This window comes from Sinocyclocheilus anshuiensis, unplaced genomic scaffold (assembly GCF_001515605.1).
Source record: "Sinocyclocheilus anshuiensis isolate Anshui unplaced genomic scaffold, SAMN03320099.WGS_v1.1 scaffold627, whole genome shotgun sequence".
In the NCBI taxonomy this organism is placed as follows: domain Eukaryota; kingdom Metazoa; phylum Chordata; class Actinopteri; order Cypriniformes; family Cyprinidae; genus Sinocyclocheilus; species Sinocyclocheilus anshuiensis.
The window spans coordinates 2,756,007-2,782,096 of record NW_015549703.1 but is presented as its reverse complement, the minus strand read 5'-3'; the positions used below and the strand labels follow the sequence as shown (position 1 = coordinate 2,782,096).

General features: G+C 35.2%; 3 protein-coding genes across 6 annotated transcripts in view; 2 read left to right on the top strand and 1 right to left on the bottom strand.

Annotated features, from left to right (window-relative positions):
- Positions 1-463: 463 nt before the first annotated feature.
- slc15a2 (solute carrier family 15 member 2) lies at positions 464-10,038 on the top strand. The gene is made up of 23 exons (XM_016450028.1): positions 464-785; positions 1,542-1,588; positions 1,997-2,084; positions 2,189-2,330; positions 2,516-2,608; positions 2,748-2,847; positions 3,164-3,254; positions 3,385-3,462; positions 4,296-4,378; positions 4,477-4,560; positions 4,654-4,743; positions 5,052-5,096; positions 5,485-5,520; positions 6,179-6,267; positions 6,637-6,718; positions 6,830-6,955; positions 7,686-7,853; positions 7,977-8,023; positions 8,204-8,311; positions 8,402-8,498; positions 9,077-9,220; positions 9,293-9,397; positions 9,480-10,038. Exons 1-23 carry the CDS (start codon positions 770-772, stop codon positions 9,684-9,686), a joined length of 2,166 nt encoding a protein of 721 aa, XP_016305514.1. The 5' UTR covers positions 464-769; the 3' UTR covers positions 9,687-10,038.
- Positions 10,039-10,451: 413 nt separating this feature from the next.
- LOC107660643 (HSPB1-associated protein 1 homolog) lies at positions 10,452-20,536 on the bottom strand. Of its 4 annotated transcripts, none has more exons than XM_016450026.1 (8): positions 20,456-20,536; positions 19,911-20,092; positions 18,883-19,067; positions 17,804-17,940; positions 15,862-16,033; positions 12,844-12,927; positions 12,626-12,736; positions 10,452-11,620 (listed from the first exon to the last, which is right to left on the bottom strand). In XM_016450026.1, exons 2-8 carry the CDS (start codon positions 20,089-20,091, stop codon positions 11,114-11,116), a joined length of 1,377 nt encoding a protein of 458 aa, XP_016305512.1. In that variant the 5' UTR covers position 20,092; positions 20,456-20,536; the 3' UTR covers positions 10,452-11,113. The 4 variants fall into 4 exon arrangements, with proteins under 4 accessions (XP_016305512.1, XP_016305508.1, XP_016305511.1 ...); XM_016450022.1 differs by lacking the exon at positions 20,456-20,536 and adding an exon at positions 20,390-20,445; XM_016450025.1 differs by lacking the exon at positions 20,456-20,536 and adding an exon at positions 20,420-20,432.
- A 94-nt stretch (positions 20,537-20,630) lies between these two features.
- Positions 20,631-26,090, top strand: part of slc49a4 (solute carrier family 49 member 4) — a 40,059-nt gene continuing 34,599 nt past the window's right edge. The window contains exons 1-2 of the mRNA XM_016450027.1: positions 20,631-21,080; positions 23,482-23,575. Coding sequence (XP_016305513.1) covers positions 20,786-21,080; positions 23,482-23,575 — 389 coding nt within the window. The 5' untranslated portion in view covers positions 20,631-20,785. The remainder of the gene's footprint in view (positions 21,081-23,481; positions 23,576-26,090) is intronic.

Sequence of the window (26,090 nt, the reverse complement as noted above, 5' to 3'; positions counted from 1 at the left end):
GAACTTTTTGCCCCACATACACAACAAGTCATTTAGACATTTGCAACAGTTAGTTTTGTACACATACAGATTGGTTCTATGCAGTCAATCCGTTTTGCAGTTCTTTAAACTGTTGTTTTCGCTTGCAAATCACTGTTCACAGGCTTGCAGTGCTTTTGACCGTCTTTTGGCGAAAAACACGTGCCAAAAGTGTAAGCGCGGAAACATGGAAGTCAGAAGCATGCAGATCATATTTATTTTGCGTTAGCATGAAGCTGCAGTTTCACAATACATGAATTACACTTACGAATAACAGTAAAATGCTGCAAATAATTTGTTCTTGCGCTTGAAACGCGATTTACACCTTTACAAAGCTTCTCTTGCGCATGCAAATTTAATTTACGCTTACAGTCTTATGTACACTTCCACAAATATTACCCTGCGTATGCAAATCTTTTTGACGTCATTCTACCTTCATACAATTGCTTTCGTTAGTTCGTTAGATGTGCGGCGTTCGTTTCTATATTAACAGTTTAGGAGTGTGTAGCTCCGCATAAACCACATCATCTGATGCATGTGTTGGGTCTCATGTGGCACATCGATCCGCCCGGTTCGGAGTCAGGGATTCTTTGTCATGAAGTAGAACATTAACCCAAGAAGGTTAAACAGCTTTAACAGCAGCGTGAGGCGGATGAGTTTTCACTCTCTGTGGAGGGACGGACTTCGACGTAGTGCTCAGGAATCCACTAGATGTTGAGTGTCCAAATACACACTTGGATTCATTGAAGACATGGGGAAAAAGAAGGGTAACGAGGACTGTTTTTAAGTTTGAACTCTTTCAAATGCTTTTAATAAATGTCTTCGATGTGACAGCTTCAAAAATGTTGGAGTCGACTCTGCGAGACGTCCTTGTTTTTTTGCAAATTGGATTGAACATTTTTGCAATTTTTAGAGTTAAAAGTAGTTGTGAAGTTTAATATTTCCGTATAAACCAACTTTGCGACATGCATATATCACGTATATGAGAATACCAATGCGAAAATAAGATGCACTGCCAAATAATCGATGACAGGAATGTTGAATGCAACAGTGGCGCCTGCGGGAAAAACAATGTCGAGTTACAGACTTGCAAGCAGTGGAAATGTGCGCGACTTAATGTGGCGTTATCAACTGCATTCTACCTAAACAAATAAAAAGTGCACTGCAGGATCTGGCCTTTTTTCCCTGTTGGCTAGGGTAAAACCTGCACTCTAAAAAATGCTAGGTTAAATACAACCCAGTGCTGGGTAAAATAGGGACAAACCCAGCAATTGGGCTGTTTTGACCCAGCGGTTGGGTTACTACCCAGAAGGCTGGGTCAAACATTTAACCCAACCGCTGGCTCAAAACAACCCAATTGCTGGGTTTGTCCCTATTTTACCCAGCACTGGGTTGTATTTAACCCAGCGTTTTTTAGAGTGTGGAAGCACAGTTTTAAAAAATGATAAACATTATTGAGTGATATCAGATTTAAAATTCCACACTTATACTACCTGATGTTTGTCTTATCGTTTCTGCTCTAGACAAAGATGTTGATGCAGAGGACCATGGAAAAGTACAGCGCTCATCGGTGAGAGTTATTTATTTCACTTTTTTTTCGTTACAGATTGGAAAATGTAATTTTAGTTAACAACTCAACATAACTTGCCTTTCAGACAGGAATACAGGTATCTGAAGTCACTATAGTTTGTAAAGCTACTAAACAAGATAGGCCTAGACAGAGTACAATATTGTGCAATATTCCAAACGTTAGATGACATAAACAAAACAAAGGAATTCAACATGGGGGCATTTTTGTCACGTTCTGTGTCATTTAACCATCCATGGTTAATTTTTCACTCGTACTATCATTTTATTCTGATAAATGAAATAAAAGATTGAATTTATGATTAGGATATTGTTAACTATCTTTTATTTTCTTTCAGTGTCAATGTGACAAGCCTGTTTGTAATCAAATGCTTCTTTGTTTTGCGCTCAGAAATTATGTGGCACTAACTACCCAGTTAGCATTGCCTTCATTGTGGTCAATGAGTTCTGTGAAAGATTCTCTTACTATGGAATGAAAGGTAATTAAATTGAAAAATTAATCGCTCTAATCTGATATCACTTTTCTAATATATTAATGTTTTCTCTAATGATGTATTAATTATTATGCATCTTATTTATAAAGCGGTGCTCACGCTTTACTTCATCCACTACCTACATTGGGACAAGAATCTGTCTACAGCTGTGTACCACGCTTTCTCAAGCCTGTGTTACTTCACTCCAGTTCTGGGGGCCTTGATAGCCGACTCATGGTTGGGGAAGTTCAAGTAAGTCATGCTGTGTTAAGAAACATCCTAACTTAGAGTCTTATCCTATCTGCTTAGTAATGCTTATTGTATTGTAATTTTACATAAGATTTGAAAAAGTTCTATTTCTTAAGAATTAGGATAAGTTTCTGAAATACAGCCTGTAGCATTGTACTTAATACTCAATTTTTTTGTCCTGTTCACAGAACCGTCATCTATCTGTCTATAGTCTATGTGATTGGTCATGTGGTCAAGTCTGTCGGTGCCATTCCTGATGTGGGGGACAGCACTGTTCATGTGTAAGTTTCTTTTGATGCTACTGTGAGACCATACAGTAAATCTGCTTCAAGTGAAGTAAATATTTATTTTATGGAAGAGGAAGGAAGGACAAATACCATTTTTTGGATAGAAAAATACCATTTTGTTCTTTCCTTGTAGAGTTTTGTCAATGCTTGGTCTGGTCCTCATAGCTTTTGGGACAGGAGGGATCAAACCATGTGTTGCAGCATTTGGTGGTGACCAGTTTGATGAAGAGCATGTAAGTCACAATATAAAATAATTTCAGTTACCGTGGCCCCGTTCACACCTGTCAAATTCCATAAATGTAAAAATGTGCTCATTTCAAAAAGTAATTTTTAATAAAACACAGTAAAATCTGAGATTGAGCCGAAGTGTTGTACAGTAAAATTACAGGGAAAAAATTACATATTATAATATTTAAAAATCTAAAAGTGTGATTTTATTTTTTTTAAGAATACAGTCATTTTGGTTATTACAAATCTAATTGACATGGGCTAAAAGACACACCTTTTGATTTGATTGTGTCTAACTTCTTTTAACCCTTTTGTATTCAGACAGAAGAGAGGAGAAAATTCTTCTCCATCTTTTACATGTCAATCAATGCTGGAAGTGTCCTGTCCACCATTGTCACACCAATACTAAGAGGTCAGTCTCAAGATAAGCTTCACTGATAAGGCTGCATTTAATCTTTTAAAGAAGTATGTGGCAGTCATAAAGTGTGATTATCATGCCAATTAGAGAAACCTTAGATCATCATTACACTCAAACTCCACAGGCGATGTGAAGTGCTTTGGAGGAGATTGCTACGCCCTGGCCTTTGGAGTTCCTGCGGCTTTAATGGTCATTGCCTTAGGTGAGGGTCCTCTCAATTTTTAGAGAGTTTGAGGTGGAAGAATGGAAGCAATTTGGGAAGAATTGGTAATCCTAGTGGATTGTATTTGTGAAACCAACTCTTCACAGTAGGCATGTATATGTAACTCCTGGCCATTTATTCTGAAATCCCAGTATGTTATGACAGCACATTAGCGAACCCCATTCACTGTGCCATGAATCCTGTATAGAAAGAGAAGGGATAAAGCCTTTGTCTGGAAACTGTATGGACCATATACACATACAGTGGATATTTATATAGGCCTATAAAATTTATTTTCGTGTGGCAGAAGTGCCAAATACATTTTGGGGCCTCTATATGTTGGCTCTTGCTTTGTGCTGGTTACTATTTGTATAGTTGCTTTGGATAAAAGTGTCTTCTAAATGCATAAATGTAAATGAATTTACCATCTCTTTGTTCATTTAGCAGTAGAATATATTTTAAAATAGAGAAATATAATTTTTGCCAACAAATTACGGCTTATATGAAATAATATTTGATTATTACTGCACTCTAGAGCAGTGTTTCTCAACCCTGGTCCTGGGCGCCCCCCAGCACTGCACATTTTGTGTGTCTCCCTAATCAAACACACCTGATTCAACTCATTAGCTCATTAAAAGAAACTCCAGGACCTGAAATGGGTGTCAGATAAGGGAGACATACAAAATGTGCAGTGTTGGGGGGCGCTCAGGACCAGGGTTGAGAAACACTGCTCTAGAGAAAAGCATGCTATTTCTAAATCAGTACTTAGGGTCCCTTTATCTCCCTCATTTAACTCATTAGGCATGTAATTAACTTTGCATCTATTCACCTAGTGGTATTTATTGCTGGAAGTGGGCTATATAAGAAAAGTCCTCCAGAAGGAAATGTCCTGGTGTGTGTCTGCAAATGTATTGGGGTAAGTAAATCTTGTCAACAGCTTTCTTTAATGTGTTACTGAAGGACCTGGAGCACGAAAAGAAGGCTAATGGTCATCTTTTACTCTGTTTTTACCAGTTTGCTATACGCAATCGATGGAAGAATTCCAAAAAGAGCCCAAAAAGGAGTCACTGGCTGGATTGGGCAGAAGAGAAGTACCCGGTATGTTTCAGTTGCTGTACAAGCCAAATCTAGCAAGTTGAAATCATGTTGCTCCATCTACCAAATTACATCACGATTTTGATGTTTTTACAGAAGCGGCTCATTCAGGAAATTCAAATGGTGTTCAGGGTGCTGGTTCTCTATATTCCATTGCCCATGTTTTGGGCTCTCTTTGACCAGCAGGTAAAAGGATATATTCAGTTCATATCCTTTGTATTTTCTAATCACTCAAATTATGGTTGCAGTATTTCACTTAAAGGGCCAGTACATCCTCAAATGAAAATTGTCATTTAAGGAATAAGGAAAATTTCTTGATTCCTTGTGTTCTTTGTGAATTCCTTTTAATATCGGAAAATGTCTGAGTCTGACGGACATAAGGAACCAGTGGAAATTGCTCTTCTGATCACAGCACTTTACAAGGATCAGAGAATAATCCAATGAGAAATATAATAAGAAGTTAATTTAGAATTGCTCTCTTTGTTCTATGCCAGGGTTCACGCTGGACTCTGCAAGCCACTCGAATGAACATGGATTTTGTAAGTCCTTTCTTGTATGACCTCCAGTAGAAAGACATTAATACTTTATTGGAATCGGATTATCACACCCCATTTCATAATATTATTTTGTTATTCTAAGTAACTGAGCAATATGACAAGTAAGATAACATGATGCCCTTGAAGTGATCTGATGATATTTTTTTTGATAACAATATACAGGCTTTGACATCGTCACTATTGAATCCAAAGGTTATAAATATCTAACATTTTATTGCAGTTCTTGTTGTAGAAATTCAAATGCAGATTTTTGTTTTTGCTTTTAGCCTATGCATAACTGTTTTGAAGATGACCGTAAGACAATTTACTCCTGAATGATGATAAAATGGTCTTCAAAATCAGAATAATGGGTTCCTAATTTGTTTTACAGGGTGGAGGCTTCATATTAAAGCCTGATCAAATGCAGGTGAGACAAACAGACAGAAAGATCACCATATAGATGCATACATGCATATGCTACAGCCATTAGTCATTAGGTGTTCATGATTTGATTTTTAATATTTGATGATATAAAATATTTAAATAATAGAATATTTTATATAATTTTTGCTTAAAGACTGGCATAAAGTGTAAATTAAGTTTAATAAAATCAAACACTATATTATCTATAATTTAATCTTTTTTTGTTTTTAATTTTCCATCTGAACTTGTTTAACATTTTTCGGAATTTTGAAACTTTTTATTTTCATATTTTAAAAAAATAATAATAAAAAAATGTATATAAAATAAAACCCCAAATTTTCAATTTGGTCTCAGACTTTTGGACCCTACTGAACACTTAGCTTTGTATATACAAAATAAATCATTACATTTATTATTGATTATATTAATTGAAATGTTATACAGGTTCATTTGACGAAAACGGTTTATTGAAGCTCTCAATTCTAAATATTTACTGCCTCCTGCTCTGTTGTAATGTCATATAAAAATGACCAGTCAGTTTATGACAGGTTGTAAAAACCTAAGCAACAAAATTTGATTGTTATCACCTTTATAATCAATGTCTTTTCTGCATGTAATGGTTATAGTGTCATTTAGTGGGTGTTTGTTTCTGTGTTGTTAAGATGCTGAATGCTTTGCTGATTCTGGTGTTTATCCCGATCTTCGACATGGGCATATACCCGCTGATAGGGCTGTGTCGGATCAAACTCACGTGAGTGCTGTTTAAATGCACAATCACATAAAAAAAGACATATTTCAATACCTATCTACCTACCAATACCAGTCTATATATATATATATATATATATACACACACACACACACACACACACACACTGAAGTACCTGCTTGAAAGGATGTTTCTTGATTCAACATTTGTGAGATTGTACACACAATAAGAAATAAAAATTAATACACAAAATGTTGTTTACAGTTGTGCATTTTTGATGGAAAACATTAGACCAGGGGAAAATGTTATAGTATAACCTACCATAAGATATAAACATTATTTGTGTTAACAGGACACTTAACTAACCTAGTCTGTGTTAAGTTCTATCCAATTTTCCTTGTTCATTTTCAGTCCACTAAGAAAGATGGCTGCAGGCATGATCCTTGCTGCACTTGCATTCTGTGCTGCAACTGTTGTAGAAATCAACGTCATTGTATGTACATTTTCAAATATTGCGTCTAAAGAGCTTCTGTGGAACCACTAAAAGCAGTCATTTAAAGCTCGTCAACATTAACTGAATGTTACATTTCATCTCTCTGGCCAGAAATCTGTTGTGGAGCCACCTCCTGCCAAAGAAAGCCTTGTTCAGGTTTACAATCTTATGGATTCAGAGGTCACCGTGCAGTTTCCAGGACAGACTGTCCTCTCAGATCCACTTAAATCATATGAGGTAACGTCACTACAGACAAACACTGATTGCATTTTACGATGTTTATACTTAACATACTTATAATGTCTTTTCTGTGTATATTACCATAATACACTACTGTTCAAAAGTTTGGTTAAACCAGTACTTATATTCATCAAGGATGCTTTAAATTGATCAAAAGTGACAGAAAAGTGTCAAACGATTAATCGCATCCAAAATAAAAGTTTTTGTTTACATAATATATGAGTGTGTACTGTGTATATTTATTATGTATATATAAATACAAACACATGCATGTATATATTTAAGAAAATGTTATGTTTATATATTAAATACATTTATATATAATATAAATGTATATACATGTAAATATTTTCAAAATATATACTGAATGTTTGTGTATTTATATATACATAATAAATAAACAGTACACATACGTATATTATGTAAACAAAAACTTTTATTTTGGATGCGATTAATCGTTTGACAGAACTAATATTTACGTTAAGAACAAAAACAGTTCTGGACTTTCAATTCATCAAAGAATCCTGAAAGAATAAGTATCACTGTTTTATAAAGTATACACTTTATTCAAAAACTTTGAAAATCTCACAAACCCCAAACTTTTAAACAGTAGTGTATAGAATACATCAATATTACTTGACATAAGAGTGAATATGATCTTATGTCATACAGTTCCAACTCTAAATTCTGATTCAGAGCCATGATTGAAGACATTCTTGTCATGCAGGATCCTTCGGGATACACAAGTCTTCCGCTTACTGGCGAATCCCAGCTCTACACAGTTACTGTCACTCACAATGGGGCCGAATACCAGTGTGGACTCACGTTCACAGAACGGACTACCTACAGTCTCTTCCTGCACACTGCACAACCTGGTGACACTGTATGCAAACTGGTGAGCACCTGGTTGTGAAATTTTATTTCAGATTTCATCAGCAAAGATTGTAACAGCATATACATTATTATACATTACAATACATAATTTGAATGATTTGAATCGTTATTAAACTAAATACAGGTGAACGATCACATCACCAAATCTGAAACCGGGGCTGCGTATCTAAGGTAAATTAATACTAGCAGGACATTGTTTTATATTGTTTAAAGTTACTGTTTAACAGCTTTGTTAAACTTTAGTGTTTGCTGCAATTATCAATACCTTCAAGCTAACCATTGACAAAACAACTGACATTATCTGAAATCATTTTCAGTACTCTTTTGTCTTAGAATATTTTACTTTTGCAGGTTTATCAATACTCACACAGAGAATATCAACATAACTGTTGGCACTGATGAATTTTATGCGGCTGCTAATTATGGGATTTCTCAAAATATTAGTGTACCTAGGGGAGAGTGAGTATTTTAAGTCCACATCCATTTTATTATCCATATAGATTCAAGTAAGCCCACCAACTGACCACAGTTCATTTACTCTCTTTTCAGATACAATGGAGTTGTTTGCGAAACAAACACTGACCAATATCACATCGACCTGGGACTTCTTGATTTCGGTGCCTTCTATACTGTCATACTCTCAAAGGTGGGTGATAGAGTTCAGTTTCTAGTTAATGTTTTTCTGTAACTTTTACTTTACTGCACAGTTTAAGGTATAGGTTACTGTGTACTTTATAAGGCCTAAAGTCAATGAGAACTTGGCTGAAGTTTTTACAGGCTATTTTTGCTGATCTATGAGATTTTTCACCTACAAAATATTTACTTCATGCAACATTCAGTTCTGCAGCCTCAAGTTATTTCAATGTTTTTGTGCCACATGCATCACCAAATAGACAATAATGACTGTTTAAGCTACTGCATCTGCTCACTTGTTCACTACCAGTTTCTATTTTAATGAATTTAATTTAAGAATAATTTTAAGAATTGAATGCTTTTATTCATAAAGGATGCATTCATTTCACAATATTACTGTTGTAACTGTATTTTTGATCAAATACATGCAGCCTTTTATAAATAAAAAATTAATCTTGACAACCCCAAATATTACATTTTTAAAAAAAGACTGCACAGGCATACATTCAATGAAAATTTCAAAACAACAATCAAAAAATGCACTGCCTTTATGGATCAGTATCTTGACATGCATATGGTTCATTTCCACAGGAAAGTAATGGCCTAACATTCAAAAAGATGGAGGATATCCAAGCCAACGATATTCACATCGCTTGGCAGGTTCCACAGTATGTCTTCATCACTGCTGGGGAAGTCATGTTCTCCATCACTGGTTTGGAGTTCTCCTACTCACAGGTAAGTCCATCAAATGTCTTGTACCTTAAGCTTGTGTCTATAAATGTCATATTCTTATGCTTTTATGGATAGGCACCAGCAAGCATGAAGTCTGTTCTCCAGGCTGGATGGCTTATGAATGTGGCATTCGGAAATGTCATTGTACTGACTGTGGCAGAGGGGGCCGGGATGGAACAGGTAGGCAGTGGGCTTTCTTATAAACACCTGTATGGTTTTAATGCATAAATCCTGCACTGACAAAATGATTTTGAATTTACAGTGGACAGAATTCCTCCTTTTTGCTGGCCTTTTGGTGGCTGTCAGCATCATCTTCTCCATCATGGCCTATTTCTATACTTATGTGGATCCAGACCAGCTGGACAAGATTTTCAGAGAGGACACGGATGATGAGAAAGTGGGAAGTTCTGATAGTAAGAAAAATGAGGCAGTTTCTTTGAATGACATGCCGAAGCAAACCAAGATGTAGCAAAATGACTGGGTTTTGTTATGAACAATTCAGATCCATTAATTGCCAATAAGCTAATTAACTTCTTGCACATCAGACTGTTGTAGCTGTGTTAACACAGATCATTTTTTTCCAGGGCCTTTATGTGGCATTATGCTGATCTCTGCTGCTCAGGGATCATATTTCAGCTGAATTAAGAGAAATTTACTACGCTGAAGGAATTGTTATGCTTTTACTTTACATGGTACCTTACAAAAAGAAATCTGTTTTTTTAGCAGTTACAAAATGTAATCGTTAAGAGTGTGATGAACACTACTGTACCTTTCAAAAGTTTGAGGTCTGTAAGATTGTTGTTTTTGAAGTCTCTAATGCTCAAATAAGGCTGTATGTATTTGATCAAAAATACAGGAAAAATAGTGAAATTGTGAAATATTACGATTTAAATAACTGTTTTCTATTTTGATATATTTTCAAATGTAATTTATTATGCCTGCCATGGCCAAGCTGAAGATTTAGCAGCCATTACTCCAGTCTCCAGTGTCACATGATGCTTCAAAAATCATTCTAATATGCTGATTTGGTACTCTAGAAACATTTCTTATTTTTATCAATGCTGAAAACAACTGCTCAATATTTCTGTGGAAATGTACATTTTTGGGGGGAATTCTTTGATGCATAGAAAGTTCAAAAGAACAACACTTATTAGAAATAAAAAATGTTGTAATGTAAAAAAAAATAATTTAGTCTTTGCTGAATAAAAGTATGAATTTCTTAAAAAATCAAATGTGTAGTCCTAAGTTGAAAAAGTCATACTGACCCCAAAATGTTCAATAAACTTCAATAATATCAGTGTCTAATGCCATTTGCACATTTCAGCTCTCATTTGTACCACCAACTGCTATTTTACCCAGAAATTTGGACCAAAAAAATCAATAATTATGGTGGAAAAACAAGATAAAATTTGCGTTTAAAGTATGTGATGAAGGTAATTAAGCAAATGCGTTGTGAAAAAATTGTATACTACAGTCACAGACATTCCCCTCCAACAGGATTAGATTTCTACACCCGATTTGGCTGAAAAATCATTTTAATTCGCCATGTACTTTTTACAGAAGTTGTGTGAGAAAAACAGAGATTGTTCGATTCAAATGGGATTACAATCACTAGTAAGTTCATATTTATGAAACATAAATTTACCCAACCTCATTAGGGAACAACTACGTCTGTCTGAATAGGGCCTTTGTTATAATGACCATTCAGGTGATGCATACAAAATACATGCAAAATGTGACCGCATCTAGTCTTTGTTTTACATCAATTATTTGGGGTCTGGAAAACAAATGAGTATTACATTGCTGACAACTAATGTGTACAAAAGGAGTGATGGATTCAAGAAAAAATTAGCATGGGATCTTTTATTTATAAAAATACTGTTCATCTAGTACAAATTAAGAGTGAAGTTCTCTTTGTCGACACATGATTAGCCTTGTAACTAGAGTGATGACATCAGGGTGTACCAGAAACTGGAGCATGTCATTGGTTGATATGTGCAAACCAGCACCTCCTCCTGAGGTTCCTGGACTTCCCGCTTCCTGATGTGCATGCGGACCCGATCTTTGATGAAGTTCATTGTCACTTCTTGGTTCGTCTTCATCTCGGGATGTACTTTGGCACCGTGACAGCTCATTGTACCAGTAACAAGATGTGTCCTTTGGGCAGGTGTATGTGGGTTTGTGAGCCAAATTAACAGGAATGAGATGAGGTCCGAAGGGAATCGCGAAGCAGAGAGACGTTGGAGTCTTTAACAGTCCGCTGGCGTCGCATTTTCCCAGCTCTGCTCTGGGTTGGTCTGCAAGTGAGGCCCTGCCTTCAGTATCATCTCTCCTCTTGTCCATACAAGCCTTTACTGCTAGGTTCAAATACTGCATGTTTTCATCATGTGAAGAAACTCCATCCTAAGAAACAACAATCAAGATGACACACTGTACTGTACAGTTAAGCAGTTTCACACAAACATTTAAATTCTGTCATTTTTGGCATTCCAATCCCATTTCAACATGTTTCTCATACAAATAATCTCTCATCATACGGCTTCAGAAGACCTGAAATGCAAAATGGTATCACCGTTTGCAGAGATACTTCAAAATGTCTCCTTTTTGTCATGAAACAGCACATGGGTTTAAAATTACATGGTGTTCAGTAAATATGACATCTTCATTCATTACATAAATATTCCCATATGCTATTCATGTAAAAAAAACATAATAGATAAGCAAATTATTTATTAGGAAACTTGGCACTGACCTGAGTCACACTGCACAACATATTGTCCTAAAATATTGTTCAGTATAAAATCAAATGTGTGTATATACTAGACTAAAGATAATGTCATGTATCTGTCATCACTTACAGTATTATAGATTCACTTTTTGTGAGTTCAGACCTATATGGAATGTATACTTTTAAAAAACGGATTTGTCATTACGCATAAACTACAAAAACCTGGTGAGTAAAACTCTCTTAATTAAATGGTTGCCAGTTCACCAAAAACGTACACTGCCATTCAAAATTTGGGGTCTGTAAGATTTTTTTAAATTTATTTTGAAAGTCTCTTATGCTCACCAAGGCTGCATTTATTTTATTTAATTTTTTATAGAAATAGAGGAATATCGTGAAATATTGTTACAATTTCAAATATATTTTATTATAGTTTAAAATGCAAGTTATTCTGTAATAGCAAAGCTGAATTTTCAGCAGGCATTACTCCAGTCTTCAGTGTCACATGATCCTTCAGAAATCATTCTAATATGCTGATATGCTGCTCAAGAAACATTTCCTAGTGCTTAAAATGTTTGTGGAAACAAATTTTTTTCAGGATTCTTTCAGGAATAAAAAATGAACAGCATTTATTTAAAATAGAAATCTTTTGTATCTGTGTCTGTATGTGCTGGAGTGAGTACCTCAGTAGGATTGAGCCAGCGGTCGTTGTTGTCTAAGCTGGGGGAACTTTTTAGGGCACACACAATAGTCTTAGTGAGAGCTTCTCCTACTCTGGCCTCATCATCCATGTCCTACGGCACAGCGAGAATGCAGCCTGCTGATTTCAGCATCTCATTTTGATGAAAAAAGCAATGATATTTTATAAGAAATAATCCAGCAGAGGTATAAAGTGTTTTACCATCTCAGTCCAGGAGTTCACCCTGACAGTCACTGGATCCACTGACTCCACATAGTGCCACCAATGTCTGGGGACAAACAGAACCTGATGAAAGATAACAGCACAGCAGTCAGTCAAAACTCTGAAGATATTAACAGCACGTCAAAAAATGACCTGCTGTGCGTACTTATATTAAGTGAATGTACAGTAGGGGTGCACTATAGTGACCGCTATTGAAAAATAATTTTCGGTTTATCAGTGAAAAGTTAAATTATTGACTTGAATTTCAGATGCTCTTAGTACTTTGTTCCTCTTTTGTTTTGACAGCAGCACTCAAGCTGCATGAACTACAAAAACTGTAAAACCTGATGATTATGTTCCGCACGCAGAATGATCCAAAGATGTGCATATTGTAATAGTATGTACCACCAGGTTGCAGCTGTGCTCTGTATAACATCCCATCATTTGGGTCATAAAAAAAAATCAATATCCTAGCAATATTTATGAGACTAGATGAGGTCAATCGATTTTCACATACAGTGGTTTTTAATCCAAGCAAAGTCTCTATAATAATAACAAAGGAGTAAACAAACGTAGCCAAATGTCAGAAACAGATCCATGGAAAAGACAAAGTGAGCACTCAGTGAATGTATTATTTTTAGAGAGGGTTTATTATTTAGAAAGTATTTATTAGTAATTTGAATATCCGAGTTTTAATTTTTGTTAAAAGTTTTAGTAATTGTGTTATGTGCTTGTCATTTGTTTTATATTTATAATATTTTAAATAATTGTTAACATTTATTTAGCTTTTAAGTTTTTTTTTTTTTTTTAGCTTTAGTCATTTTATTTTATAATTCATTTGACTTTATTTCAGCTTTATGTCAATTAACAAAAACAATTATATGTAGTTTTAATTTTAGATAACAATAACAAAACTGGTTTCCTAAGACTGTAAAACAAGAATACAATTGAATACAAGTATGAGTCTTTCAGAATACAGAAAACGGTAAATATGCTCGAGGCACTGAATGTAAATCACATCCTGAAAGATTCAAAACTGCTTTTTCCACACATGCACCAGATGGTTAAAACCATTTTTTCCAGAACTCAAGGTACATTGCAAATACAAAAGTTCTTCTGGTGATTTTTTTCCCTGTATTTGCAGTGAGAGGCAGTGGAGCAGTGTTAGCTCTCTCAGAGAATGGAAGTTTGTGTCTCTCGTCTTCATTAGTATGCTGTGAAAAGTGTGAGTGCTCCCGGAGAGTACGCTCGCTGTGTTGGACCGCCGCTAATTGCCTTTCCACCGTCTCGCCTCTCAAAGAGCTTGATCAGAGAGGTTTCACACACGCTGCTGGAATCTGAAGGAGGGGGATGTGCTACAAAACACACACAGCTTTATTCTGCTGCTGTGTGATTCATCTACGAGCCGCTAAAATTCACACATAGGAAACCGATTGTTGTGATACAGGATCCAAACAGACACTCAGGGAATGTTATATTGAATGTCTTGGAAACATACCATCAATGACTTCACTCTACAGTAATTTATGGACCAATCTTGACTGATTTTGCATTTGTTACGATTCAAGCAAGCCCTTCTTTATTTGCAAACAACTTGTGATTACACATTTGAAATGAGCTTTGTGGACAATTGTGATAAATTAAATTAGATCATTTTAATTAAATAATTTAATAATAATAGATATAATTTACTTTTTTTTTTAATAATTACAATAATGATAATTATCATAATAATTTATTAATAAAATAGAAAATTGTTCATTACAAAATGGATAGTTCGGGTCCTTGATTCTGATTGGTTGAGCCGCGTTCGAAGCTGTTGTAAATTACTCTACAAACATACACCTTTGTTTACTTTGTGTGTTGCTTGGCAACCACTTTGTTGCAACCACAACTGTTTCTGAGGAACTACATTGTTTGGTGGAAGAATACTGTTTTTATTAATACCATTACACTTTATTTGCTCTGTTTTATTTTGTGAAACCTTTCTACGTATATGGAATAACCGTTTTATAAAAGCAATAAGCCCCGTTCCTAACAACGCCCCTTAGCTGTTATAAATTCACTGTAAACCACGGCTTCTTGGAGCTTTTGCTTTATTTTATTATGGGTGATTTGAAGGTAATAGTAAAGGAAACTTCTTTAATACTGTTTAAAAAAGCATCCTAGGATATAAAAATACTTCCCATTTGTGTTATTTAATACTATTCTAAAATGGGGCAAAATTAGCCAGTGAACAGATTGCCATGGAGGCAAAATTTTAAAGTGGGCACTCAGTGAATGTAGTACTTTATTCAAAAGAGAATAGGTACGACGCTCCTAACAACGCCCCTTAGCTGTTATAAATTCACTGTAAACCACGGCTTCTTGGAGCTTTTGCTTTATTTTATTATGGGTGATTTGAAGGTAATAGTAAAGGAAACTTCTTTAATACTGTTTAAAAAAGCATCCTAGGATATAAAAATACTTCCCATTTGTGTTATTTAATACTATTCTAAAATGGGGCAAAATTAGCCAGTGAACAGATTGCCATGGAGGCAAAATTTTAAAGTGGGCACTCAGTGAATGTAGTACTTTATTCAAAAGAGAAAATTACAGATAGATTTTCTAAATCAGATGCATGAATGATTAAATCACCAAAGATACATAAAAAAAAAAAATAGTTTCATATGACTACAAAAATAATATAATTGAGAGTTGTATACACAGTGTTGTGCAATAACGGTAAATATTCTAGAAGTGCTTAGAGCACCATTTTCGTTGTCATGTTGGATTTATATTGTTATAAAATTATAAATAAACTGTAATTTTAAGTAATCCCACTGTTATTTTAGTATTTTTATATACTATTATTGTACACATATTTTTACATTTAGTTTTCATTTTAATTTTAGTTTTAGAAATTTTGTTTTGTGTTTTTTAAGATGTCATCCCAGGATGCACCAGATACACCAAATTAGTAGGTGTGTCCAAAACTTTTGACAAGAAGTGTATTTAGAAAATGTCATATTGGCCTACCTGACCAGGCTGCAGAGTGACAGTGTGGACTTGAGCTCTTCTGAATGCTGGGAACTTCTTCAGGTCTGGCTGGACGACGCTGACCTGGCTGAACACGCTGGACTCCTCGTATGGTATACGTGTTGGGTAGAGACAGTGTGTGTCATCGGGAGGAAAGAGATGCCATCGTTTTCTGCAAAAAGAATGACTTTATTGAAATACCATTGAGATTTTGTGCCCAAATAAATATATCAGTCACAAATATGTCATTATGTTATAGAAACTTTTATCAGTGCTAAAGTTTTTCGGTGGCTTGTAAAAAGCGTGAAACAAACAACTGCCAGAACGTCAGTTTCTAGACGAATTAGCTTTAATTGAATTAGTAAAGAAAAATGTCGCGTGAAACATTTTTAGCATGCAGGTTATGTATTTACTTAAGGTGCCAACCAAGCAACTGCCATTGAAATGAATGGGAATACTTATAGATTTCTCAAAGTATCATGGACCTGCTCGCAGGAGATATTATACAATAACATGATTTCTGTGGCAGGCTATCTTGATACGAGGAGCCCCAATAAGCAATTACAGAGACAAGACAAGCTCCAGAGAGAGATAAGATGGAGGAGAAGGTTCTTCATTGTCAGGTTCTGCTTCTCTCAATGGAGCAAATAACATATCTCAATAGCTGTACACATCACTGCACTTTCCGTTTCCCATTCGCTCTTTTGAATGCAGAGGATAAATAGCTATCTTTCAACAGCTCAGGATTGGATCAGGAACCCTAACATAAGACGAGATAGAGCTCTTGTCAATATCTGAAGGAATCACATGGTGTTGCTCTAAACCATCTTCATAGAATAAGCCAAATTGGCAGTTTTGCCTGGGGCTTATCTTGTTCAGGGGCCTATTGGCAGCCAGTCATCAAAAACTAGTTTCATCAAGTCAAGAGTTCATACTGGCGCACAGAAATACAATAAAATAGCAGTGTTATGGGTTCTCGTTTATTAAATGGTGACATTGATTTTCAGGGGCATTTATGAGGGCATATTGTTTCTAACATATGTCAAATACTTAAATTGAATTTACTACTACCTACTACATGACAGAGTTCACTGAAACAGGCGTCTTGAGAAATCACACCTGTCTCTGTGACAGGTCTAGGGTCTGTAAATAGAAAAAAAAGCCTAAATCTAACATTCTCTCACTGTCTTTTACACAACATGGATTGGTGAGATGTCTTAACTAAAATAAACTAAAACTAAAAACCATTAAAAACTGCTTTTGTTAATTAAAAAAGCTGCAATAAAAAAAACGTTATGTAAATAAATTAAAATGTTTTACATGAAAACCTTAGAAATGTTACCTGTTTAAGTTAAAGTAATAAAATTACTAAAACAAAAAAGGAAATAAAAAATAAATTAAAGCTAAATAGAAATATAAAAAATGAATAAAATGACAAAAGCACATAGCAAAACGACTAAAGCTTTAACTAAAAATAAAATGAAAACTGAAAACATAAAATAAAAACCAACTGAAAGTATGGATAAATCCAATAACAAAATATAAATTTTTAATTGAAAACCTTTAAAATCGATCTAGCCTGTTATAGCTGAAGTCATTTAAGTAAATTACTAAGTAATACAATTACTAAAACTAAAATGAAATAAAAATAAATGAAAGCTATATAGAAATATCAAAAAACTTAATAAACATGACAAAAGCAAATAAACTACTAAAACCTAAACTAAAATTAAACTGAAAACTTTATATATAAAAATAAAAGCCAATTCAAAATATTAATAAATACAATAAAAATACATAAATGGTACTAAAATTACACTGAAATAGAATAATGTTAGCAAACTGAATAATTGAAAACAAAATAAATGCTAATACCTCTGGCCTGTTTTTCAGAGTTTTTGCCTCAAAACTTGTGTAAACCTAGTCTAAACCTGGTTCATACCTGCCTTGGATCTGGAAGACAAGATTGCAACCATAAGAGTCAATGTGACAAGGAGTGTTAGCACCCTGTGTCCCAATCCAAAGTGTGCTGTCTCGTCCATCTCGTCCAGAAAAGCCAAAGTCGGACCACACCACATCCTGCAGTTATAATGTTTGTGTTTACAAAGAACAGAAAACAATTTGATCGCCTACTGATGTCAATTCTTTTCAATATAACAAACAAGAACCACTCAGAGATGCTGGCCTTGAAGGTAGATAATGAAAACATTACCATGTCCAGGGGTCTGTAAATGAGATGGTATGTAATCAAGCCCTCAGCAATGTTCAAACTACCCTATTCATCATTTAAGAGAGGCCCTTGTCTGCTCTCGATGCCCTGGCTGGCAGGGAGAATATTGGCACCTCATAAGCATTTATTATGATTTACAAAAACTGAAAGCTAGAAATGAACATTAGGTTATTGTTCCCTTGACAAAATATCATTAAATGTCCACAGAATGACAACGATGTGCCATAGGATATGTTTTACTGAATTAATAAAACAGCAATAATTTATTAATTGCTCTTTATATCTGTTATTCCTAGTGCTGTGATCATTTTTCATGAGATGTTGTAACAACTGTAGGCTAATAAACAGTTTCAGAGCGCTCATAAAATAAAGGTAAGCATCCTCGGGAGACAAGGCAATACATACTAATGAATATTCGACTGTGTTTATTGTTCAAAGCTGATGTCATTGACGTGCCCCATGTGCTGTAGAGCACCACTTCATGAAAAATTGGTCGCTGTCAAGCATAACTGGCATGCGGAAAAAGGCAAATGGGTTAATGTGGTGCTTGATGAGGTCTGAGAGTATGATTGATTGTGGGAGAAAATGAAAAGAGTAGTGTCTTGTCCATTTATTTTTATTTTAGCAGTCATAAATACTCTAGAATGCGCAATGGCAAAATATAGAGTTTAATAAATTATAGGAATATATATTTAAATACAACATATTGCTTAATAATAATAATAAATATTTAAAAAATAAAAATATGAAATATTTCTTTAAATTAATGGAAGGTAATTGGCACGGATTACCTGAAACATGGCAGGTTTATCCTGAAAAAGCTGGGCAATGTACTTGTAATCAGCATAAGCCCAGAATTCTTTGCAGTGATAGTCAGAAAATGGCCCAACAAGTGCTTCATCTTCACTGGCAGTCCAGGACAGAAACTCTTTAATGGTTGCTTCAATGTAGAAACACTCTGTTTCAAAAAGAGGAGCTGGTGCAAACAAAGAGAAACAAAAGCAAAAGGTAATTAATGAATAGATTATTGCAAGAGGGTTTATTCTAAATGGACACTGGAAAAATCTTTGAATACTTTAAAATGAACTGTATTTTGTAAGAGGTTACTTAAACATAGAAATGGTTTATTTTTCATATATACTAAATCACCATATTTACATTTTTAACTATTACTGAAAAATGTTGTTTAACATTTAGAAGTACAGTTTTCACTGCTTGACATTTCATACTCACTTCCCATATTTACATTTCACTTCAGTAAAAAGTCTAACAGTTATGATGGACTGGTTTGCCATAACTATTTGCCAGAAGTGCCAAGGAACCTGAAGTGGCAAAGCCTCCACTGGTAGCAAAGGTTTCTGCAAGGCTAACTATTACCGCTTCACACTTCTGGCAATTATTCGTATCACACGGTTTCATTTGCTGTAAATGTGTCACAAATTAACTTCAAAATAAAGTTTCCTTCAAAGGAAACTTACACATTGTGATAGAGGGCATCTAATAACAGAAATTACTATGTTTTCTGTTGACACTCTTGGGGAAAAGTTACTCAAAGCATTCTAAAAAACAATATTCTACCATTAAGTACACTACCTCTACCACAAAACATGTTTAAAATTTTGTTTCTGTTACACTTCCAAATTTGACCACGCTTACTTTATTCCTGTCAGTAACACCATAACACATAACTACCTGTCAGTTCAATTTAAAAACGAATGTCCTGATTATGTTTAAAAATGATGTCCTGGGCAAATGGAGTTCTTCTACTCTGATGATCTTGTTAATACCTATGAGAGGCTGTGTGATGTTTGTGGCTTACCCATATCCTCAGTCCTTTTCCCAATACGGAATCGAAGCCTCTCTGTAAGGCAAGCTGACAGATGCTCCACAGTCCAATGCAATGCTGGCCAGTCTGTGGTCATGTTCAGGAACACAGCAGGTTTCTGTAGAAACTGGACAATCCTCCTGGCCTCTTCTGGGGTAAAGGGTTTTGAAGCCATTCTAACGTTACATAAAAATAATGAGATAAGGATGATTAAGACGAGTGGATTTTGTCTTGTACAACACACATATTATCTTTCAGATAAACTGTAGGAGTTTAATTTTAAAGCATTCAGATAAACACATCACAATCACCCAAGTGAATCACAAAGTCAAAACCATATCTAGGTCAAATCAGCTACTAAGTGACAACTATCAATAGAACTGACAACTTCATATTAAAATGTAAAAACACATAGTCTGTGCATGTGCAGCCTCTGCATAAACATAATATTGTAATTTAGTGCAAATATTTACAATTTTGAATCTACACACATGTAAGCACACCTAAAACCCATTTTCCAGCTAGTAAACAAAACTCACGTGAGACTTGCCGCTGTTTTTTCTCTCAACACACGGGAAACGAAACAGCGGCCATGTTGGCTCAACAGAAGTGCTGAAGTCTCCTTTAAGTTAATGGCATAGTTGATCCAACATGGAGAACAAAGATTTTCGGTTTCATACGTTACGTCATTCCGTCTAGACGCAGCGCATGCGCATTAAAGTTTGGAGCGTAGCTGAGAGTGTCATCGGTTGTTTTTGTTTCGATGGGCAGCTGGCAATTGAACGACTGCCCTAGTTTTTAATGTGGCATGTTATAGACGTTGCCGGATAGCATAAAGGCATTTTAAAACGTGATCCCACGTCTTTTCAATGGGTGCCGTGGAAAGCACCGAAGGAGAAAGGGAGCCTTTGCTGGTTCCATCTCAGCCGGCGACAAACACACAGCCTGTGTTGAGCAGGGTGTACGGGAGAAGATGGTTAGTTCTCACCATGTTTTCATTGTTGGGTTTTATGCAAGGACTTGTGTGGAACACCTGGGGCCCGATCCAGATCTCAGCCAAGCATGTGTTTGAGTTCTCATCGACAGATATCGCGGTGCTGGTGATGTGGGGTCCAGTGGGTTACCTGCCATGGCTGTTGTTTATGTGGTTGATGGATAAGAAAGGTGAGTTGTTTTGATGTTAGTTTTATCATGGCAACCATATCTGTAAATACAAACAAATGATAATAGATACATCTGGCAATATTTGGACAGATTTGTTGATTGTGTAATATCACTAATTACACATAATAGCCAGAGCCAGTTTGATCATTTCAATGTGTCATGTATGCACAAATTCATTTTATTAACAAAATTTAGCTCTGCTTCGTTAGTCAGTTGTTCATATCTCATATCATATCTCTTTTATACGTATCATTTGTATTTACCATTGACCCTTAATCATAATTCTATACAACAGTCCTATTTATATATCATTGTGTTTTTTATAACAACATATATTTCATACAAAAGTGTTCATGTACCAAGTACTTTTTGAATATCTGAATATCTACTACAGACTTAACATTCGTGTGGCCAGATGTGAAATTCTCTCAAAGTACATAATTTTGGAAAAACTAGAAAATTTGGAAATAATTATGTTTTATACAGTGCTTTATGTCAGTTAGATGAACCCCAAACTGCACAGAAAGACTCCTTATGTCAGGTGAAATAAAAAAGTAATGCTAAAAAGGTAGCTCATCACATGTCAGGCCACAAAACCAGTTCCCTAACATCATATGACATACGTCTTTATGTAAGCCTGACTGTCAGAGGATGCCATTTTTGTATTCATACTTGTCATAACAATTTAATGAGTTTCTAAGTTGAGGAACGTGAGACCTTGAATGTAAATGGAAAATGGAAATTAATTATGTCCTTTTATTATCTCCTGGCCGGAGAGACAGAACTTTCAACTTGTGCAACATATACTGTCACTTAGCTGATTTCAGTACTGAGTACTTCATATATCTTATATTGTTTATTTGAAAGAAACCAGATTTATAGATCAGATTTATAGAATCTCAATTCATAAAGTTCACATGAGAATTTGGCTGCACTGTTTGCCAGCAGTGATATAAGAGATATATTGTACCTACGTTTCTATTATTTGTATTTAAATGATGTATTCTATACCAATGCTTACGTTGGTCTAGAACCATCTAAAGGACCACAAAGTATCTGTGTAATAAATACATTGCTGGAGCTCACCCAAAACTATAGGTTCTAGTGATGCATGAATATTTAACTGAAACTGAACATTTTCATCAACACCAAAAATAAAGTTGGGTAATTGAACTTGGTATGCTGTTCAGGATGGTGTCATGTTCACACTGTAGTAAAGTAAAGCCATCTCTTGATATTCAGCAAAACAAATGTTACACATTGCTACTCTACCATCCTTACGGTGGGGTTAGTCCATGCTGATGACATGTTGTTTTAACTTACCACGCTGTGTGCACAGAGTCGGCGCTGACACAGCCGAAACGCTTCACTGGAGATGCATTAACCGGTGTTTCGGTCTGTGTTTTTGGCTATTAATGACTTTGATTTCAGTCTTTTCCTAACAAAAAGCTATTGTATGTCTTCAGATTAAATATAGACAACTTTTTTTAGTGTTTAGCCTATTACATGGTCAATATGAATTGTTCTAATATGGTAAAATAACAGCATTTCAGTTTTGGAGGAGATGAGGGTGAGAGAGAATTGTGATTGTTAAGTGAACTGTCCCTAGATAAGATTATCTTATGAGGAATCTTTTTTGAGCCTCGAAAATGACATTTTCACTCACATGGTTTGTATTTAGAAAAGAGCATTTGGTCAAACAGGACAGAATGCTTTTGTTTTTAACATTTTCTCACTACTTTTCACGTTATCTTGCCTGAAAATAAGGCATTTTCAGCTATCTCTAAGACTTGATAATGTCAAACAAATGTCTTCAGTTTCCACATTTTAACTCCTTTTTCTATTAGCTTATACAGCTAGTCGACACTCCAGTTCTGTTTATTAACACATTAGTGCACTTTATTTGATATATTTGCTAAGAAAGGGTATGTTCTTATGTAAATGTTTAAGCAAAAACTTGCAACCACGTTTGTTGCTCTTTATCTTGAATGGGAGCATTTCACCTTCCCTTTTGTTCTCAACACGAAAGCGATTGCCACAGGCTGTGAAAACCACAGGCCAGAGTTTCTATATTAAACTCAAAAATGTTTCCAAAGTTCAAGTTTCTGCTCCTATGCATGAATCCAGAAAAAATGCTCATGGAGTTTCATTATGGCTTTTGGACTCAAACATTTGTTTTGTCACAAATAAATCATATTTAATTATTTTTGATGGTTAAAAAAAAAGAACCATTCCCATCTGATTTTCTAATCCTAATATCTTCGTGATAGTCGTGCATAATTTGCTGGTATTTTGGGGATAGATCTACATCAACAACTAATCTCACCAGTTAATCAAAGCTTAAAAGATATCACATCTCTCTGATATATCTTCTTTCCTTCCTCTCTGTCTTGTGCTAAAGGTTTGCGAGCTTCTCTGCTGCTGTCAGCATTCTTCATGGTGCTGGGCGCAGCATTACGAAGTGTTCCTCTCAAAGACCTATACTACAGACGCTGGTAAGACTGTGTTGCACAATGTTATGCATCATTTATTCAACAAAAACTAGCTTTCGATGCTGGTTCCTTTTCACTTGCATAATTATGCAATTCCTCAATTTCCCAATGTGATAATTCATGAGAAGATCAGAGATTGTTCTCCAAACGTCTCATGTTGCCCAACATTGTAAGTGCATTTATTGCATGATGCCACACTGTGTATAAAATGTTGCTTTGGAGTGAAAGTGTATAGGCATATTAAAAATATAAAATAATGGTGAAACGGCAGACATTTTTCTAGTAACGTATGCAGGATTTCTCCAGTCGTTTCTGCTTCCAACCAATCAACAACCGATGGATAGAACCTAGGATATACAATACAAAAAATATCTTCTGTTGCTTTGTGACGTTAATGGTACTTTAGAAAAAAATCTGCTCTAGTACTTTATGCTGTGCAGACGTTGTTGTCATCAGTCTTTTCCTGATACAGGTTCTTTAGGTTGGTGGCAGATTTATTTGGTCATTTAAATATTTAATACTGTTTGAGGCCTAAATTTGCACATCCAAAGAAATATTGTTGACAGTCTGCGTTTGATGACTTGAATGGCAAATATTTTATTGTTTGGTTATGGCTTCCGTGACCTAGCTCTGTTTGTGTGATTAGATGTAGTTTTTGGCTGCTATCTAGAGAGCAGGTTGGACAGTATATTCATAATACAATTTTATGATAAATTATGTCGAACACTTATTTTCAGAATATTTATGGCGACTTAAAATCCACTGCAACATATGATAAGAGAAAGTGTGTTATTCATTGGCAAAGTTACATGGTACTGTTGCAAGTTAAAGATGTGACCTTTTCATTTGCTTAAATACACTTTAACAGGACGACTGCGTTCTGTTTGCTTTAGATTAGGATTCTTTTCCCTGTAAAATTGAATGTTCCTGTCCTCTTCTGTGCTCTGTGTCCTCTTTCCATTTTCTCTCGCTCCTTCTTATCTCTTTAAGCTTTCTCATTCACATGTGGTTAACATCAGCACATAAATGAATAACTAAAGCAAATTTCTCATTGCAGTTGTTAGAAAAGGAAACAAACCTTTTCTATTATTACTTTATATATTTGACAAAGAGTTAACTACGCCACCGATGGACATTTAAACAAGGTTATCTAAACGACGTTAGAAGCGTGTAGCTTTGTTAGTGAAGTCAGTTGACAAAACGAAACTAAAATAGGACATCAGTGAGCATAAATCATATTTTATTATTAAGGCATGAAGAAAATTGTTGGTTTGTTGAATTTAGAGAACTGCTGAGAGTACCATATAATTCATGCAGATTGGCATACTTATCTGTATCTGTATGATGTTATTTCCATCTGTATTAAAACATTATTGTATAAACGTGTGTAGTTAGAAAGGCCAGTTCCATACAAGTACATGACCACCAGACACCATTACCACATTTGTATAGCTCTTTTTCCACACATAAAACATTTTTCGAACAGTGCATTCATTTTACTGTTTTAACTCTTTGTTTTAGTTTTTTTTTTTATATATACTTATTAGTTATTTGAATGAAATAAGGCTACATAGCTTAGTTTCACAGCTCCCACAATCCTAGAACTCACAGTGGCACATTGACCTTCTCAGTTATATAATCTAAAATTGTGCATTTGCTTGATATATAACAGGAAAAGCTTTTCAGGACTGTTGAGAGACAGAAGAGGTTATGTTGATTGTTTTATATATTTATGTATTACACCACAAGCACATTTAAACACAAAGATACATTGCAAGCAGCTATTGCCTGCAGTGACTGTTAATGTAATGGCTGATTTCAACATGGGGGCACTTAATGTGTCGAGTCTATTGATTCATATAAAGTGACTCAACTCTATGTTGTGTGTTTGATATTTTAGAAGCCATTACAGCTTATGATGTATTAAGTACATTTACACCACCAGCAGACATTATTCAATGGACTGTCTTCTCTCTATGTATAGATCTCTCAGCTTTATTGAAATTAGCAGGTGCTAGAAAGTATATTAGTTACTGGTGGGTTGCATAGGACTTATTCACAGACGTCATGACTCACACAGAGTTTAACACTGCCTGTGTCATGAGATACATGTGTTGCAACTTTAAAACTCAGGTTTATGGAGAGCTACTGAAAGCCTTAAGCTTAGATCACAGAGGAAGTAGGAGACCATGCACGTGATGCATCATGCATGACCTGGTGACTTCAGCTGTGAATAGAACTACCACAAGGTGTCAGCACTTGCATTAATAAAGTGTAAAAAGATGTTCATTGGAAAGGTAATGACCAACCATCTTGCATATCAAGTGATCCAGCATGTGACTGATGGTGATGGTTGATATGCCACACTAGAAAGAGTCATTCTGATCTGAATATGCTGTTTTGTTTAAGAGTTCACAGTGTAAGGCTAAATTGGACTACATCAGACATCAGTTAGCTCAGTTTAGAAGATGGCTTATCCTGGAAGTGTTTTTGATAAAAAATAAAAGTTTAAATTGTT